The sequence below is a fragment of the Thalassophryne amazonica genome, chromosome 4 (genome assembly GCF_902500255.1).
Source record: "Thalassophryne amazonica chromosome 4, fThaAma1.1, whole genome shotgun sequence".
NCBI classification, from domain to species: domain Eukaryota; kingdom Metazoa; phylum Chordata; class Actinopteri; order Batrachoidiformes; family Batrachoididae; genus Thalassophryne; species Thalassophryne amazonica.
This window is the reverse complement of record NC_047106.1, coordinates 38,765,475-38,786,142: the sequence shown is the minus strand read 5'-3', so window position 1 is coordinate 38,786,142 and position 20,668 is coordinate 38,765,475. Positions and strand designations below refer to the sequence as shown.

General features: G+C 40.6%; 1 protein-coding gene across 5 annotated transcripts in view; it reads left to right on the top strand.

Annotated features, from left to right (window-relative positions):
- Positions 1-20,668, top strand: part of gria4a (glutamate receptor, ionotropic, AMPA 4a) — a 451,011-nt gene that overhangs the window by 325,371 nt on the left and 104,972 nt on the right. For all 5 annotated transcript variants that reach the window (XM_034167735.1, XM_034167734.1, XM_034167737.1 and 2 more), the window contains exon 11: positions 10,277-10,483. In XM_034167735.1, the coding sequence (XP_034023626.1) occupies positions 10,277-10,483 (207 nt within the window). The remainder of the gene's footprint in view (positions 1-10,276; positions 10,484-20,668) is intronic.

Here is a 20,668-nt window from a genome sequence, read left to right as displayed (position 1 = left end):
TACCAGCAGTGGTGCTTTGGTGGACACCAAACCTAGGATTTGGAAATGAAAGAACCTGACAACATGCTCATTTTAAAGCTACATGTGACTTCATGCTCCTAATTGTCCTTGAAAAAAAAGAGTTCAATCCACAGTTCCTTTCAATTTGCTTCAAGTCTTTTTCTGAAAAGAGACTAACGTCTCATTGAGAAAGAAACATCATTTGCTTCATGAGGCCTCCTTTGGCCATCACTCAATAAAATTATTCCTTGCGACAAGCCCAGACATGTCCAGCAGGTGGCATTGTTCAACACATACATTGTGTTACTTTATGGAAAACATGCTTTTAGTATTGATCTGAAGCATCAAAGGTAACTCACGTGTAATCTGTTCATCCACGTTATATGTCCTATTAATTGGTGAATTACAAGATGTATTGCTTTAGAGTTTAGTTAACAAACTGGAGAGGATGGACATCTTTATCTGTTCATTTAGTCACTGAATTTTCTAAAGCATAGGAATATACAAAAAAGACAAGTTTCATGGAAAGGTGTTAAAAGTTTTTATTGTTGTTCAACTTCTATCACGTGTGTTCTATCACATTTTCTCTTTGTGCATGATACTTTGGAATGTGGGTGTCGTTTCTTGTGCTCTATGCGAACTTTCAATCTAGTTGTTGTTATTGTTTATGCCAACTGTTTCTCAAGCAAGGAAACTATGTGTAACCTAACTATCTTGTGTTTTATGCTTGATTCCCACATACCATTTGTATAATATCTTAAAGCCATAAAATATATGAGATGCGCCCTCTAGTGTTCAATGCTAAGAACTGCAATTCTTTAAAGAGACCACAGCAGAGGGGAGAGACTAATTCTGTCTGTTTTTGACATGCACTTGTGTGCAGTATGCCCGTGGAAAACTATAGACACACAAAAAAGAGGCAACAAATAACTGCAAGCCCTAGCCTAACTCGTATTCATAATCTCATAAACCTGCAAAACTAGATAAACTAGATTTAACTACACTAGCTAGCACTAGCTGCTTCAATTCTGTTGGTAGACTGTTTAGTCAAATTGCGTAGTTAGCTTTGTGGCACACAGCGCATGTGGTCTCTGCAAAATACACAGATAAAATACTTTTTTTTTCATATACTTGAGGTAAATTTCAGATTGGGAAAATAAAAAAGGGAAGGCAGAACTCTCAAGTTGAGATGCACTCAAGGAGCGTGAAATGTTGGAGAATGTCATGCATTAGCATGAGAGCGTGGCAACATGTTGAGTCTCACGCCGAATGCTTGAGACCTGACAGGACTGCTTTAAAAGCGCGAGTCTCACTCTGAATGAGTGAGACTTGAGAGCTCTGGGAAGGAAAAGCTTTTCACATACGTCTGATTTCCATAGCAATGCGTGGGTAATGGTTGTCATGGAAACATACACAGAGGTATGTGGAAATGAGTAGTAAGTTATTAATACTGTACAAAAACAGAATAAAAATGTAAAATGCATGGGTATTTGGCTGTTAAAGTTATTCTTGGGCCTCACATTTATGCTTGTTGCACAACACTGAACATTGTCAGGTTTACTTTATGTGTTTCTCTCTCTTGCCGCCTTGCTGTTGAACTGCGCTTGAATTCACTGTACTGTAGCTCAATTTCCTGTAATGAAAATTGTTCTGTCCATCCACATTTGTGTCACTGTGATTTTATTGCTCAGATCCTCTTTGATTAAATGCTGCGTGTTTTCAATAACAATCAGTTTCCTGAAAGAAAGATTTATTCCCAATGTTCATTATCATTTTTTATTCTAACGTCTTCATAAAGCCGCTTCGTGGCTTTGGAGCGCTGGATCCTACAAAAGCCGGGTTGATTAATTAGATGAGATTAGTCTTTGATTAAAAGGTTTTGATGGCGTTTTAATGGGCTTGGTTTCAGTTGGATTACAGGGTGAGCAGCCTCGGGCGCAGTGCCATAACTCAGTGCTCCTGATGGATGCGCTGTCACTCAAAACTCTGTGCCTTTCTTTGCCACGTACATAGCTTCGGTAATGTGCTTTTAATTTATGTGTGTGTATGAATATGTGCGTGTCCTCATGCACATCAGTCTTAGTTCCTGACAGTCAAGTCCACGTCCTGTCACTCCTTTTGCTTCCATCGTTGTTATCTTTCTGTAACTTACGTCACATTAGTCTTCTCAGTTTCTCTCCTCTGTTGAGTTTTTTCTTTATTTACTGCTGATTTCTCTGTCTCAGTGTCAGAGTCAGGTGTCGGTCCCGCAGGAGGCATGTGGAGTCAGACAGAACCATAAAACAACCACTCAAAGTTCCAGATACTGAAACAAGGAACTCAGGCGCTAATATTTTTTATTCTCTCAACTTTTATTGTCTTGCTTTATAAAGTGAGAAAGCGTTTCTCAGCTGATATTGTTTTTTTCTTGATGACATGATTCGTGAGTGGTTGCTGTACTTGAATATATAAAAATATATTGACAGATATTAAAATGTGAGTTTTTGTGCTGGGCTATTCTAGATGTGTATCGAACACAGACTGTGAAAACATTGTGAATTATTCTCATATTTCCGGTGTTATTGTAAAAATAATGCTTTGTTTAGGTCGGTTGCATTTTAATTCAAGAAGAAATGAACTGAATTCAGGTTATAATCAAAAGTAATGCAGGTGAATATCTATCTGTCAAGCAAGAAACGCCTATGTGAGTGCGAGTATGTGGCTCCCATATCTCTCTGACTGTTTGGCAGATCGGCCTCAGCTTTCGGATGTGGCTTGCGCATGGCACAATGATGTGCATCATTTAATTATGAAATTTTCAGAATCAGAATCAGAATCAGAATACTTTATTAGTCCCTTAAAGGGCAATTCATTGCATATTGGGGGAATAATTTTTAAAACCTTTATTTTAAAACCTTCCAAACTCACTGTAAATATGAGTAAGTTAAGTACTTTTATTTCATTTAAATTATTAAATTGTTTGTGTGGCATTTTGTAAATGCCAAAATGCTCTCCGTCAGCAAAACATACCACTGTGAACAAATCATGCACGCCTCTCTTCTTCTTCTATGGTGGATAACGGCAGCTGGCATCCTTATTGTTGCATTACTGCCACCTTCTGCATCAGTCCAATATAACAGTGCTAAATCCTATCGATGAGTCGAGTGTCTTTCAAGTATTTAAAAAGCCAACACTTCTCCGTCCCACTTGACCTTACAGTATGTCTAAAACTTTCTGCAGATCACCTAAACAAATTCATACTTATTACAATATTCCACCATACATACCCTTTACTTAACTCAAAAAAGAAATCTAAGCAGATTGAACCTACAGAACACTTTTAAAAATTATGCTGTTGCATTACTGTTTTTGCTTTTCCCCAGTGGCCAAAAAAGCAAAAGGCACCAGTAGTGCTACTTTATTAGTGGAATGGGGTTCAGCTCCCTACAATGTCCTTGATAAAAGCCAAAATATCTGAAAACACAGTAGTTATCAATCAATCCACACATTTCACAACAAACCTAAATGTCCCTGACTCACATTACCAGTAACTACTGTATTCACATTCATATGTTTGTGCTTCATGTACACTAACTGTGTTTAATCCTTCCTATACCTCTCTGTGTGTGTATATACAGTAGTGTTCAGAATAATAGTAGTGCTATGTGACTAAAAAGATTAATCCAGGTTTTGAGTATATTTATTATTGTTACATGGAAACAAGGTACCACTAGATTCAGTAGATTCTCACAAATCCAAGACCAAGCATTCATGATATGCACACTTTAAGGCTATGAAATTGGGCTATTAGTAAAAAAAAAAGTAGAAAAGGGGGTGTTCACAATAATAGTAGTGTGGCATTCAGTCAGTGAGTTCGTCAGTTTTGTGGAACAAACAGGTGTGAATCAGATGTCCCCAATTTAAGGATGAAGCCAGCACCTGCTGAACATGTTTTTCTCTTTGAAAGCCTGAGGAAAATGGGACGTTCAAGACATTGTTCAGAAGAACAGCGTAGTTTGATTAAAAAGTTGATTGGAGAGGGGAAAACCTATACGCAGGTGCAAAAAATTATAGTCTGTTCATCTACAATGATCTCCAGTGCTTTAAAATCGACAAAAAAACCAGAGACGCGTGGAAGAAAATGGAAAACAACCATCAAAATGGATAGAAGAATAACCAGAATGGCAAAGGCTCACCCATTGATCAGCTCCAGGATGATCAAAGACAGTCTGGAGTTACCTGTAAGTGCTGTGACAGTTAGAAGATGCCTGTGTGAAGCTAATTTATTTGTAAAAATCCCCTGCAAAGTCCCTCTGTTCAATAAAGACATATGCAGAAGAGGTTACAATTTGCCAAAGAACACATCAACTGGCCTAAAGAGAAATGGAGGAATATTTTGTGGACTAATGAGAGTAAAATTGTTCTTTTTGGGTCCAAGGGCCGCAGACAGTTTGTGAGATGACCCCCAAACTCTGAATTCAAGCCACAGTTCACAGTGAAGACAGTGAAGCATGGTGGTGCAAGCATCATGATATGGGCATGTTTCTCCTACTATGGTGTTGGGCCTATATATCGCATACCAGGTATCATGGATCAGTTTGGATATGTCAAAATACTTGAAGATGTCATGTTGCCTTATGCTGAAGAGGACATGCCCTTGAAATGGGTGTTCCAACAAGACAATGACCCCAAGCACACTAGTAACCGAGCAAAATCTTGGTTCCAAGCCAACAAAACTAATGCCTCGCAGTGAAGAAATCATGAAAAACTGTGGTTATACAACTAAATACTAGTTTAGTGATTCACAGGATTGCTAAAAAAGCAGTTTGAACATAATAGTTTTGAGTTTGTAGCGTCAACAGCAGATGCTACTATTATTGTGAACACCCCCTTTTCTACTTTGTTTTACTTTTAATAGCCCAATTTCATAGCCTTAAGAGTGTGCATATCACGTATGCTTGGTCTTGTTGGATTTGTGAGAATCTACTGAATCTACTGGTAACTTGTTTCCCATGTAACAATAAGAAATATACTCAAAACCTGGATTAATCTTTTTAGTCACATAGCACTACTATTATTCTGAACACTACTGTATGACTGATCATGTTAGATGAATGTCAATCTTTTTCTTAAAATAACTGTATGTGTGTCTCTTTGTGTGTTGTTGTGTGTTGTCAACCATGTCTTAACAAATGTACACTTTGTCTGTTAAAACGATGTAAGAGTAAGTACACCTCTTTGTACATCCCACCTTCAAACACAGCCTCATACGACCATCCATGAAAAATCTACTTAAGCTCCCAATCTTCTATAAGAATAGAAAACTTGTTATGGGCACTGCATTAGTATTATCAAATATAAAATGTGGGTGTGTATACGATTGTGTCCAAAAGTACACTCAACAAAAATATAAACGCAACACTTGTGGTTTTGCTCCCATTTTGTATGAGATGAACTCAAAGATCTAAAACTTATTCCACATACACAATATCACAATTTCCCTCAAATATTGTTCACAAACCAGTCTAAATCTGTGATAGTGAGCACTTCTCCTTTGCTGAGATAATCCATCCCACCTCACAGGTGTGCCATATCAAGATGCTGATTAGACACCATGATTAGTGCACAGGTGTGCCTTAGACTGTCCACAATAAAAGGCCACTCTGAAGGTGCAGTTTTGTTTTATTGGGGGGGGGGGGGATACCAGTCAGTATCTGGTGTGATCACCATTTGCCTCATGCAGTGCAACACATCTCCTTCGCATAGAGTTGAAGAGAACACCTCTCCAATGTGCCAAACGCCAGCGAATGTGAGCATTTGCCCACTCAAGTCGGTTACGACGACGAACTGGAGTCAGGTTGAGACCCCGATGAGGACGACGAGCATGCAGATGAGCTTCCCTGAGACGGTTTCTGACAGTTTGTGCAGAAATTCTTTGGTTATGCAAACCGATTGTTTCAGCAGCTGTCCGAGTGGCTGGTCTCAGACGATCTTGGAGGTGAACATGCTGGATGTGGAGGTACTGGGCTGGTGTGGTTACACGTGGTCTGCGGTTGTGAGGCTGGTTGGATGTACTGCCAAATTCTCTGGTTGACATTCCTGCTGTCAGCATGCCAATTGCACGCTCCCTCAAATCTTGCGACATCTGTGGCATTGTGCTGTGTGATAAAACTGCACCTTTCAGAGTGGCCTTTTATTGTGGGCAGTCTAAGGCACACCTGTGCACTAATCATGGTGTCTAATCAACATCTTGGTATGGCACACCTGTGAGGTGGGATGGATTATCTCAGCAAAGGAGAAGTGCTCACTATTACAGATTTAGACTGGTTTGTGAACAGTATTTGAGGAAAATGGTGATATTGTGTATGTGGAAAAAGTTTTAGCTCTTTGAGTTCATCTCATACAAAATGGGAGCAAAACCAAAAGTGTTGCGTTTATATTTGGACATTTTTTTTTTTTACTGACCCACCACAATGGAGTTGAAATAAATCAGTTAAGATGTGCTTGTTGGGTAAACCTTCAGGTTACATTCAAGAGGTTTAACAAAAATATCACTCTAATGACTGTGGAATTATGACCATTGCTTGTGTCCTAAGCAGATGGTTCTCAGTTCAAGATGACCAACATGGAGTCATGCAATGTGGCATTGCATCACGAAGGGCATCCAGTGTAAAAACATGTGCCAAATCTACATGTGACTCCATATTTGATCTGCTGTGGTGACTCCAAGCAAACAATAAATAAAAAGTAATAAAGCGGGAGAAGCCAAAAGAAACTGATTTCATTTTGAGTACAAATTGTTACGTTTAAGGTCAATTTTCTTTTAACAATTCAGGAGATGGATACATGAACATTTCCAAGTTACTCCCTATGTCTTGGGCATTATTAACTTCAGTCATTAATGGCGTAAAGGAACCTAGGTGACTCAAGCCTAGATTTGATTTGTTTTCTTTATGAAAATCCTTTTGTGTGCCGCCATAGTATTAAGTTGCAACGGGTGGTGCAGCAGGCAAAATCTGTGCTATGCATAGCTTCTGTAATCCAAGGGTCACCAACCGTGCATCCTGGAAATCACCTGCCCTGTATGTTATCCAACTTTCTCTCCTCCATCCACTGCTAATTAACTAAGTCGGGAGCGCTCAGCCAATCAAGAGCTGTAAAATACCAGACTTGACTAAACAGCTGTAGCTGCAGCAGGTACACATGGAAAACAAGCAGGGCAGGTGATCACTGCTCTAATCACAGCCACAGGAGTCTATAAGAACTTCAGAGTTGTCATGGGTGTCTTGCTGGCATCCCTGACTAGTCTTCTTCTTGCACAGTCATTCAGTTTTTGATAACTGCATACCATACCATGCAGTGCCATATCATATGTACTTCTACATGAATGAGGTAAATGAACTCCAAGACATATTCTGTGACATGAAAATGTTCATGTGTCCATCCCCTGACTTATCTAAAGAAACCTGACTGTAAAAGTGATAATTTGTACTGTAATACTTATACAAGGTCTGTCCGTAAAGTATAGGTCCTTTTAATTTTTTTCAAAAACTATATGGATTTCATTCATATGTTTTTACGTCAGACATGCTTGAACCCTCGTGCGCATGCGTGAGTTTTTCCACGCCTGTCGGTGACGTCATTCGCCTGTGAGCACTCCTTGTGGGAGGAGTCGTCCAGCCCCTCGTCGGAATTCCTTTGTCTGAGAAGTTGCTGAGAGACTGGCGCTTTGTTTGATCAAAATTTTTTCTAAACCTGTGAGACACATCGAAGTGGACATGGTTCTTAAAATTAAGCTGGTCTTCAGTGAAAATTTTAACAGCTGATGAGAGATTTTGAGGTGATTCTGTCGCTTTAAGGACTTTTCACGGTGCGAGACGTTGCGCAGCGCTCTCAGGCGGCGTCATCAGCCTGTTTCAAGCTTAAAACCTCCACATTTCAGGCTCTATTGATCCAGGACATCGTGAGAGAACAGAGAAGTTTCAGAAGAAGTCGGTTTCAGCATTTTATCCGGATATTCCACTGTTAAAGGAGATTTTTTTAATGAAAGATGTGCGGGTGGATTGCAGAGTCAGCTCGCAGCCGCCGCGACGCTCCGCCACAGGAAAAACACCTCTGTTGGAAGCCTTGAGGACAAGTTGGAACATCTCCAGCTGATAAACAATTTCTCATATACTCACTCCACTGAAAGCCATCAAAAGCCAACTGGATTTTAACAAATGGTTATCAACACGGAGGTGTTTTTCCTGTGCCGCCGCGCCGCGTCGGCTGCGTCCCGACGCGTGGACCCGTCCGCACGTCTTTCATTAAAAAAATCTCGTTTAACAGTGGAATATCCGGATAAAATGCTGAAACCGACTTCTTCTGAAACTTCTCTGTTCTCTCACGACGTCCTGGATCAATAGAGCCTGAAATGTGGAGGTTTCAAGCTTGAAACAGGCTGATGACGCCGCCTGAGAGCGCTGAGCGACGTCTCGCACCGTGAAAAGTCCTTAAAGCGACAGAATCACCTCAAAATCTCTCATCAGCTGTTAAAATTTTCACTGAAAACCAGCTTAATTTTTCGAACCATGTCCACTTCGATGTGTCTCACAGGTTTAGAAAAAATTTTGATCAAACAAAGCGCCAGTCTCTCAGCAACTTCTCAGACAAAGGAATTCCGACGAGGGGCTGGACGACTCCTCCCACAAGGAGTGCTCACAGGCGAATGACGTCACCGACAGGCGTGGAAAAACTCACGCATGCGCACGAGGGTGCAAGCATGTCTGACGTAAAAACATATGAATGAAATCCATATAGTTTTTGAAAAAAATAAAAAGGACCTATACTTTATGGACAGCCCTTGTATTTACCTGCAGGCTTTAAAAATAGAAGCTCTCTGTATATCAGTGCCCATAATTCCAGATGGATTAAAATACTATTTTTGTTAATCTGCTGGATTTAAAACTGATGGTATAAACTACAAGCTTGCTTTATTTCCACTCTGTCATGGTGGCGCACAGAAGAGAAATACAAAAATTGTATCACTGACCAAATACTTATGGGCCTGATAGCCAGTGATGCCGGTAACGCGTTACTTAGTAACAAGTAATCTAACGCGTTAATCTTTCCAAATCAGTAATCAGATTAAAGTTACTTCTCCATGTCACTGTGCGTTACTATTATTTTTCATTGTGGGTCGATAACAGCATTAAACTTGGTCTGTGGGCAGGAGGTCGGGGTTCGACTGAACTGCCCACTTTAAGTGAGCTGTGAGCTTTTAATCCGCGGTTTTTTGCAGCTGCTCGACTCGTCCTCACCTCTTAAAGCACGGTGATCAGCACACCTGCGCTGAGCTTTACAAAGACATTTTTATACTTTTTTTCCTCCTTTATTTAGAATTCTGAGCTGAGCCGCTCTGTATCTGCTCGTTAAAAACAGCTGATCCTCCGCGACGCGTCAACAATTAACACTATTTTCCACTCAAATGCACCTAAACTCTCTTTCTGAGGACCACATGATGTGAAAACACAATAAAACTTTCTTACCTGTAAATCTGGTCCTGTTTTCTGCATAAATAAATGTTATCCATTCTTTGTGCTCAAACGCCAAAGCAGGGGCGAATCTAGATGGAATGGGGGTGTGGGGGAGGGATGTGCCCCCCTCACAACACCCCTAGATTAAAGGTGCAATTTTGAAGCCGTTTTTTACTACAACTAATATTGCTTAAAATAATAATAATTTCGACAAGTAAAATGTTTAGAGAGAATTTAAATGTTAGAAAAATGTTAGAATTTAATAGTTACCTTTATAAACAATGTAGGCTCGAAATTGCAAGTTTTACTGTTACAGTGCTGTCAACAGTTAAATATGAGGTCAAGAAAGACGTCTTTATTTTACTTTTTATAAAACAAGTATTTATTTTCATTGAAGTCAAGAAAGGGTGACTATAAAGTGAGTTTTGGCAAAACAGGTATCATTGTCATGTTGAGGTGGCAGAGGGTTGTTGTCGGCAGCTGGGAAAAGTAACTAAAAAAGTAACTAGTAATCTAACTTAGTTACTTTTACAATTGAGTAATCAGTAAAGTAACTAAGTTACTTTTTCAAAGTAACTGTGGCAACACTGCTGATAGCGCTGTCTGCATAAATATCTTCTTTTTTTATCTGCTACAAATTGTTACTTGTGTTTCTGGTGGCAGGACGTTTAGAGCTATTTGTTTTGTTTTTGGTTTGTTAGGGTTTTTTAAACTTGTGATTGTGTTGGCTGTGATGTCGTGCCAAACAGTTGTGTCTCTCTCCGCTTTTCGTGAATTTGTAGGAGGGTCCTTATGTGATGCTGAAGAAGAACTGGGAGATTTATGAAGGCAATGACCAATACGAGGGATACTGCGTGGATCTAGCCTCTGAGATCGCAAAACATATCGGAATCAAATACAAAATCTCCATTGTCCCAGACGGGAAATATGGCGCCAGAGATCCAGACACGAAGATATGGAATGGAATGGTGGGAGAGCTCGTTTATGGGGTAAGAACAAATTCTTGAGTCCAACATGTGACTTTATGTGATGACACCCAAAATATCAATGTGTGTTACTGAAATTATTCAGAAATAAAAGTGTGCTGTTCACAACATCATTACATTTCTTGGCACAAGATTAAACTTTTGTCGTGGGCCACAATCATGCTGCCATTTTTTAAAGTTTTGCAATAAAGGAACAAAACAAATGTGAAATACAATGTATAATATGCTTATTATGTTAGCACTGAATTTGTGTTAAATACGTAAGATGCAGGTGCAGCACTCACTCAGTGCCCCTTCCAGTTAGAATTTGAAGTAGTCTAACATATTGTATGTGAAGCTGGTACTTATGTTACTAATACTCTAATAATACTACTGCAACAAAATGAACTGAACCCACTTATATTTTCCTCAGCTGATTCAGAATGTAATAATTTTGACAACATCATCGCTACAAACCAACTGAACTCCAAGTATCAGGAGCTGCAGCTTGTATGGTTGAGGACAGAAGGACACGTTAATGTCTGTGTGAATACCTTTGGTGCACTTACATAACTACACTGTTAAACCAAACAGGCTACACACACATACAAATGCAACCTTGATGCAAACCAACCTAAAACTGTCAATGCTTATGTTTTCAAATTTACTTAGTCCTACTTGTGTATACCTCAGTCATATGCCGCATTCACACTGGGTGCGACGCGAGCGACAGCAGCGACAGGTTGCCATGTAATACCTATGAAAGGACACGTTTTGGCACCAAGCCGCACAGCGCGACATGATGGACGCGAATGAAGCGACGCGAGTGAAGCGATTTTGAGCGATTGGCGCGTTTGTCGCGCAATATTGCGTCGCATCACGTCACGTTGCCCTCCTCCCCAAGTTGAAAAATCTGAACTTTTTCGTCTTGTCATGCCGCAATGACCAATCAGGGACTGGATATGTAGTGACGTAGAGATGTCTGGAGTTTCACTGACTTGGATGTGAACATGTCCTGTCTCTGGTAGCCAGCCTGTGAGCAGGGCCTATGTCCCTTTTGTCCTTTATTTCACAATTATGACAGAGTTTTTGGAGTTTACGTGTGCATGTCCATGAAGATTATTTTATTAATTAACTACACAGATGTATAATAAAGCAAATGGTGACTGGTTTCTAAACACAATTATGACAGTTTTTTGGGGAAGAGCGAGGAGCAGCCCCACAGCAAGCAGCGGAGGTCTTTTTTTCATGTGCGCGTAAGCGAATCATCCCTGAAGACTATTTTATTTATTAACTACACAGATATGTAAAAAAACAAATGGTCATTGGTGTCTAAACACAATTATGACAGAGTTTTTTGGGGAAGAATGAGCAACAGCCCCACAGCAAGCAGTTTTTTCTTTTTTCTTTATGTGCGTGCACGAGCGAATCGTCCATGAAGATTATTTTATTTATTAACTACACAGATGTATAATAAAGCAAATGGTGACTGGTTTCTAAACACAATTATGACAGAGTTTTTGGAGCGAGCAGCAGCCCCGCAGCAGGGGGAGCAGAGTTTTTTTGTTGTTGTTGTTTATTTTAATTGTTTACATGTGTGCACGTGAACGGGACAGGAGGTCCTCAAACTGGGTCCTGCAGAGGCGGAAGGACCGCTGAAAGCGGGCGTCATCCAGATGCAGCTCCTGCAGCAAATAATGATACTCCCCGAATCAGTGACGTTTCATGACGTTTGTCAGCTTTCCACAACTTGCTCCGTGTGATCAAGGTCTGTCATGTTAACTTGACTGACAACAGGAGAAGCGAGCGGAATGGAAGCTCCTCCTATTTGATGACGCACTGGAGCGAATTTTTGCAGCGAAAGCAGAGCAACACACCGACGCAAATTTGTGGCGTCTGGTCGTGCCCAGTGTGAACGCGGCAATAGAATACAGCAACAGCTACGGCAATCTGGCATTTGACCACAGTGACCTTGACCTTCACCCATATCACTGACCTCTGATTGACCTCTGGTTGACCTTGTTAGGTCAGTTTAACCATGTGCCACATTTGTTCCAAAACTGAATGAAAATCTAATTCCTTGCCCTTAACCTTTTCCAAAATGAAATTTTAACAGTAATGTTTGGGCGAATCATCAATGACATACCAAGTTTGGTAGAAATTAAATCAAGGACATTGGAGGAGGAGACCAACAACGTGACAGCCAGGCATTTTCATGACAGTAAAATACATGTCCCTTTGATATTTCCATCTTTATTATCATTCTGTAGCACTTTGATTTTGATGCCAGTGATTGTCCTTTGGCAAATTGGATCTTTCTGTGCAATTCTGTAACCCACTTCCATATGTGTGCCATGTTTGGTATAAAAAAGAGTGTAAAACTTAAAAATTTTAACTTTTGACCCCAGTGACCTTTGACACCAATGATTCACCTTGGGAAATTGGACCTCACTTGGGCAATTCCACAACACAGCTCCATAATGACCATGATCCCACTGACTTACATTTAGTAAATTTGATGTGGCCTGAACAATTTCAGAACCTGTATTTGCCATGTTTGGTAGACATCAGAGTAAAAAACAAACAACAAAAAACAAAACAAAACATTTTGACCCCCATTTCCTCTACCTTTGACGCATTACCTTTACCCAAAACAAACCTTTTAAGGTCAGTTTTTGGCTTATAAAATCTTATCAACATATCTTAACATATTACAAAATGGCCAAATGGGAATATACTGTGGCATTTTGGCCTTTCATTGCTATGCTGATGATACTCAATTGTACATGCCAATAACTGCTGGTAATCTCATTCACTTAAAATCTTTAGAAGATTGCCTTGCATCAGTGAGAAGTTGGATGTCTAATAACTTCCTTCTTATAAACTCTGATAAGACTGAACTGATGGTTCTTGGTCCAGTGAGACATTGGCATCAATTTGAGTGAGGAAAGTGAGGAACCTTGGGGTAGTTTTTTTAATCCTACATTGTCCTTTGATCTCCACATTAGAGACATTACAAGGACTGCTTTCTTTGAGCTGCGAAATATAGTAGCAAAGATTCGCCCCATCTTGTCTATGGCTGATGCTGAGACCCTGATTCACGCTTTTGTTTCTTCTAGATTGGATTATTGTAATGTCGTATTTTCAGGGTTACTGCAGTCCAGCATTAGGGGTCTCCAGCTGGTTCAAAATGCTGCTGTCAGACTTTTGACACAAGCCAGAAGGTTTGACAACATTACACCGATTCTGGCATCTTTTCACTGGCTTCCTGTCTCTATGAGAGCAGACTTTAAGGTTTTACTGTTAACCTATAAAATTGTTCACGGACTGACGCCTTGCTACCTGGAAAACTTGGTGAAACCCTACGTACCAGCTGTTCCAAATTCCCCACTTTCACCACTAGATGGAACCATTTACCAGCTGACAGGACTGTTCTGTGATATGTTTTGGTCAGGCTTTGTTTTAGGCACCGAAAAAGTGCCTTTGAGGTCTGTTGCCATTTTAGATTTAGTTCTTTTCTGACTGTTGAAGAGAATGGCCACATGAGTAAATGAGCAAATAGACCAGGGTGAAGAAAAAGTCAGCAGGTCAAAGAGCTTTCTCTTACCATGCCCCTGCTCTGTGGAACAGTCTTCCCTGTGTCAGTGACACAGTCAGATTCTGTGGACACTTTTAAGTCTAGACTCAAAATGCATTTGTTCTCCCATACCTATGAATAGCATTTATGTCATTATAATTTTTATTGTGTTAATTGCTTTTTGTTTCTTTATTTTGTTTTCTTATTCTTTTAATTGTCTTTTAAATTGTGCTTTTTAATCCTTTAATTAATTTTAATTTGTTTTTGAATTGTTTTTGTGTGAGGTGCCTTTAGACAATGTTGTTGTGAGTTGGCGCAATACAAATTGAATAAATTGAAATTGACCTTTGACCCTAATGACCTTGACCTTTTTGAGGGATTTTGTGCACAACCTACAAATTTGATGGCAACTGTAGGCGATATTCAATTGGGTAAAGTGGTAAACTGGAGAACCATCTTCCCTTCAAATTCCTGATAAACCAGGAAAATCACTACAGTCGTGTTAGCAAAATTATTAATCCCCAAGTTGCTCCTGTGTGTAGTGAGCACCTTGCATGGCAGCACCTTGACATTCTTTTGTGTTTGGGTAAATGTGAGGCATCAATGCAAAGCAATTTGACCAGGAAAGCATGAGATAAATGCAAATCCTTCACTCAAACAAATGTTTCTGATATGAAATAATATTTTTTTGACATTGTGCAGGATTTCCATTTCATTTCATGTGCGTTCAGACCTCTCGACTGTGCATCTTCACACGTCTAAGTGCAGATTAGCTCCTCTACCTCCCCACAGACAGTCAGCAGCACATCGCTTGTTTTGTGATTCGTCGTCTCGGCCTGTCCTCGACAATTTAACATGCTGGCTAATTATGCCGATGACGTTTGTGCCCAGTCTGTGACTTCACGTGGATTTCTCAGAGCATTTGTCAACTTTAGCCACACATGGTGGGAGACGGTGTCAACCGTCACTCTGCACAAGAGTGAAAGTGGAGACGGCGGTATTGCCAAGCAATGACAAAATGAATTAGTCTCCAGAAGCTGAGGGGGAATGTGATGCAACACAACCCATTGTACCAACTAATCAGATTTGATTTGTTGTAAACATTTATCGTCCTTCACGATTGTTCTGTTCTGTCACTGTTCTGTGAAGCAAAAAGCACTTATGTGATATCGGTCACAGCAAAGGCGCATTTAATATTAAACGGTATGTGTCATTACTGAAGCTTCTGTTTCACTTCAGCCTGCAGATGTTGTCTAGACACATGCAGGGTTTTCGACATGCAGGCTCGGGGTGGTGAATGAGTGATGCTTTTGACTCAGCAACACATTGTATGATCTGTATTCCAGCAGTGCAGCTCTCATGTCGATGAATTGCCTCTGTGACATTCTGCTGGTTTCTCTTTTCCTTCCGTTGTTTCACACTGTTTACTTTTCCTGTTTCTTTTGTCAGGTCCACTTGTATTTGAACAGTGGTACAACTTGTGTTGTTTTTCCTCTGTACATCACCACAATGGTGCTGGAATGAAAGAATCAAGAAGTACTAATACAGTAGCATAGACTTTCAACTTTAAAGGGGAATTCTGACATTTTTTTTAAACATAGGGTCTAGTTTTAGATGCTTTTTTTACCATGTTAACGGTCTAAAAATTATCGGACAAAAATTTATGGGCAGATAATTAGTCCGATAATGGTTTTCTAAGTTAACTGAAAAGATAATCCGACAATGAAAACATTATCTTAGATAATTATCGGATTATCGGAATTGTGCCCACCACTGGTAACAGCACAGGACAATCTAAAAAGTGTCTGGTACCATGGAGAAGTAAACTTGTGCATGTTTGCCTCAATAAATATGTGAATTTTTTTAAATGGCAGATTCTATAGTTAGCCGCTTACCTCAGGCTGCTGTCCATCAACCAGTACTGCTGTTCCCTGAGGCATTGCAAGTCAGTTGCTGATGAGGAGCTTGTTATGTAAAATTGCATTACCATATTCAAGGAGTTGAACAAAACAAAAACAATTAACATTCTTTTTAAGAGCCATTTCAAAATAAAGTCTTGTGAGCTTCTGCGAATGTAATGCAATGTGCATTTGACGAAACGAATGAGGTTTCGGCTCCGATAACTGTTAATTTATAGATACTGCATGCAAATTAAACTGTGTGAGTCCCCGTCTGTGATTGGTGGATGGTCTCAAGGGTGGAAACAAAGCAGTGTGTTTTTTATGCTGTGTGCCTGGCATAAACGACACACTGTTGTATCGTTGACTTGGAAAATTGTCTTGTCTTTTCCAGCCCGACATTTGTCTTTTGGACATTTATGGGGCTATTATTGAAGGAAAAGTATTTGCAAATGTGTATTTTGATCTCTTCGAGGGACCAGCCAGGCTTAAAATGACAGCGATGAGTGATGTCATTGGTGCTTGCACTCTCTGGTGGAGGCACACAGACAAGTCTCCACACACACACACAAATCGCTGCACACATTTACAGATCTAATGCGGCAGAACTGTAGCAAAAGTCACGTGTAAGAACACATCCAAATCGAGTGGCCCGATTTTCACAGACACACCAATACACACGCACAGATTTTTTTTACGCATTTGTGGATGTGTTTACACACACAGATCAAAATACGCACACACAGATTGCTGTACGCATTTGTGGATCTGTTTAGACACACAGATCAAAAAGTTCAAGTTCAAATTTATTTGCCATTTGCAGTATTAAGACCACATTGGAAAAAGGGTGCAAGGAGCTCAAAGTGTACTAGCAAGACATACACAAAACAGTAAAACGACATAAAATTCTGACATTCTGCAGAGGAATGGTCTATTTGAAGAGTTTCAGTCAGGTTTTAGAATTCATCATAGTACAGAAACAGCATTAGTGAAGGTTACAAATGATCTTCTTATGGCCTCAGACAGTGGACTCATCTCTTTGCTTGTTCTGTTAGACCTCAGTGCTGCTTTTGATACTGTTGACCATAAAATTTTATTACAGAGATTAGAGCATGCCATAGGTATTAAAGGCACTGCGCTGCGGTGGTTTGAATCATATTTATCTAATAGATTACAATTTGTTCATGTAAATGGGGAATCTTCTTCACAGACTAAGATTAATTATGGAGTTCCACAAGGTTCTGTGCTAGGACCAATTTTATTCACTTTATACATGTTTCCCTTAGGCAGTATTATTAGACGGCATTGCTTAAATTTTCATTGTTACGCAGATGATACCCAGCTTTATCTATCCATGAAGCCAGAGGACACACACCAATTAGCTAAACTGCAGGATTGTCTTACAGACATAAAGACATGGATGACCTCTAATTTCCTGCTTTTAAACTCAGATAAAACTGAAGTTATTGTACTTGGCCCCACAAATCTTAGAAACATGGTGTCTAACCAGATCCTTACTCTGGATGGCATTACCCTGACCTCTAGTAATACTGTGAGAAATCTTGGAGTCATTTTGATCAGGATATGTCATTCAATGCGCATATTAAACAAATATATAGGACTGCTTTTTTGCATTTGCACAATTTCTCTAAAATTAGAAAGGTCTTGTCTCAGAGTGATGCTGAAAAACTAATTCATGCATTTATTTCCTCTAGGCTGGACTACTGTAATTCATTATTATCAGGTTGTCCTAAAAGTTCCCTGAAAAGCCTTCAGTTAATTCAAAATGCTGCAGCTAGAGTGCTAACAGGGACTAGAAGGAGAGAGCATATCTCACCCATATTGGCCTCTCTTCATTGGCTTCCTGTTAATTCTAGAATAGAATTTATTTTTTAAATTCTTCTTCTTACTTATAAGGTTTTGAATAATCAGGTCCCATCTTATCTTAGAGACCTCATAGTACCATATCACCCCAATAGAGCACTTCGCTCTCAGACTGTAGGCTTACTTGTAGTTCCTAGGGTTTGTAAGAGTAGAATGGGAGGCAGAGCCTTCAGCTTTCAGGCTCCTCTCCTGTGGAACCAGCTCCCAATTCAGATCAGGGAGACAGACACCCTCTCTACTTTTAAGATTAGGCTTAAAACTTTCCTTTTTGCTAAAGCTTATAGTTAGGGCTGGATCAGGTGACCCTGAACCATCCCTTAGTTATGCTGCTATAGACTTAGACTGCTGGGGAGTTCCCATGATGCAGTGAGTGTTTCTTTCTCTTTTTGTTCTGTATGCACCACTCTGCATTTAATCATTAGTGATTCATCTCTGCTCCCCTCCACAGCATGTCTTTTTCTTGGTTCTCTCCCTCAGCCCCAACCAGTCCCAGCAGAAGACTGCCCCTCCCTGAGCCTGGTTCTGCTGGAGGTTTCTTCCTGTTAAAAGGGAGTTTTTCCTTCCCACTGTTGCCAAGTGCTTGCTCACAGGGGGTCGTTTTGACCGTTGGGGTTTTTCTGTAATTATTGTATGGCCTTGCCTTACAATATAAGGGGCCTTGGGGCAACTGTTTGTTGTGATTTGGCGCTATATAAATAAAATTGATTGATTGATTGATTGATTAAAAGACATTTAAAAAGCCATAAAAATGACAAAGCCACAAAATAATTTAAGATTCATTTAAAACTACTCACAGAGTACTGATCATTGCCACAGCTTGTGGGAAGAAACTTTTCATGTAATGTGATGTCCCACATTTAATAGACCGATAGTACCTACCAGAGGGAAGAAGCTCAAACATGTCCCTGGCAGGATGCAGGAGGTCTCTAGTAATAGCCAAAGATTGGGACTGAAGTCTTTTTTTGTAAATATCCTCCAGGACAGACAGTTCCACACCAGTAGTCCTACTGGCTGAAGGAACCACTCCATTCAAAGCCTTTCTTTCTTTAGCAGTGGCATGTCCAAACCATACAGAATGTTTGTAAGAAGACTTTCAATGCAGCTGTGATAAAAATTTAAAAGAATATTCTTGTTAAGAGTGAATTCTTTTAACTTATGCAGGAAAAAAAAGCCGCTGTTGAGACTTTTTAACAATCTCACTGGTGTTAAGATTCCAGCTCAAGTCATCAGATAACTAGAGACATTTGTCACGAAATGCCCCACGTACAGTACTATTTTCCATGTAAAGTTCAGTAATATGTACATGTGTGGTGTTGTGGCTGGCGTGCCTGGCTGGCTTTTGTTTGTCTTTTGTTTCTGTCTTTTGGTTTTCCTTCCAGGTGGTGCGCATTTGGGACTGAGTGGCTGTGTGGCTGAGATATCAGGACCTCACCCTGATCACCTGCAGCTCGTCAGGACTCACAGCTGTGGTGCATCTACACAAATTGGAGCATGGTGGCATTTAAGACTGGAGTACACAGTGTGTATTTGCCAGAGACTCGACCTTGTGACCAGACGGGTGAGATCGTCATCTCAAGAGCCATCTCATCATCAGTGGATGCAGAGAACGTCCAGGTTTGATGCATGGTCTGTGAAAGAGGAGGGGGTGAGGTCTCACGCTCGTCAGAACACTTCCTGAGGTACGTTAGGTTTTGTGACTAACATTTATACAGTCAGTAAATGCGGTGTCCCTCACACCTTATTATATTGAGCTGTTATGTTAGTCGTTTTAATTAGCTTCCGCTGCAGTGAGTTTGTGAACAGGGTGTTCCATGCCTGCAGGGTGGGAAGGTGATTAGTAATTAAGCCAGGAAGTGTTTGCTGTTTGTACACCTTTGAGCGGTCTCTCTGTGTGTTGAGTGTGGACTCACATAATGATTTCTTCATTCACAGACTCGGTTTGTCGCGGCCACCTGGGGGGTGTTGGCGGGGTCCTTGGGTCTGAACTGGTTCTGGCTCCGGACCTTTAGCGCTGCTGGGAGCGCACCGCAATCCACCACGCCAGACCGCGCACTCTTATATTTATCACATCACTGTTATGTTTATTAAACTCTGTTATCCTTTGTACCGTGCTCTGCTTATTTTATACTGGGTCCTTCAAACGCTGGTCGGTTCTCCGGGCTGCGTCCGACACATATCAGTAGTCTCTGGCCAAACATCACGGACCCAGCGGTAGCAGAGACGGTAACTGCCGGGAAGGCGGCAGCAGACGTTCAGAAGTTATCCGGATCAGTTGCGGGTGCTCTCCGCCCAGATGGTGCGTGTTTGAGAACCCATTACTGAATACTGATTCGTGCTCTCTTGCAGCCGTGTTTCCTGTGTTTGTGCCTTATCCGTGGGTTGTAGTGGAGTGTGACTGGCGACGGCTTCGCGTCACGCTCCGACCGGATAAGAGGTTTAAACGGGAGCTGCAAGAGTGTGTCTGTAATGGGTGAACACGCACGGCGGAGCTCTGTGGCACGGGTCGCTGAGCTTCCCGTGTTACAGTTGTAGCCCCGTTTCCCCGGATGAAGATAACTACTGCGTCTGTTGTGACATCTCCGGCGTTATTTAGTTGAAACACATTTTGGTTGTGTGTTTACACGTTGCTGCGCACAGAAAAGCAGCATGAGTTGGGATCTCTGTTACCAAAGGGGGTTTTTCATTTTTAGCACTTTGGCTCCCTCTGTTGGTAACTGAGTCACATTACCGTTAAGCTCTTAAGTGGGAACAGGTGTGTTCCATTTGTTTGAGCTTAACGGTATACGTCACTTATTAGTTTTGTGTTCATTTTTTGTGGGTGTTTGAGTTGGTTTTTGTGTGGGATTATTT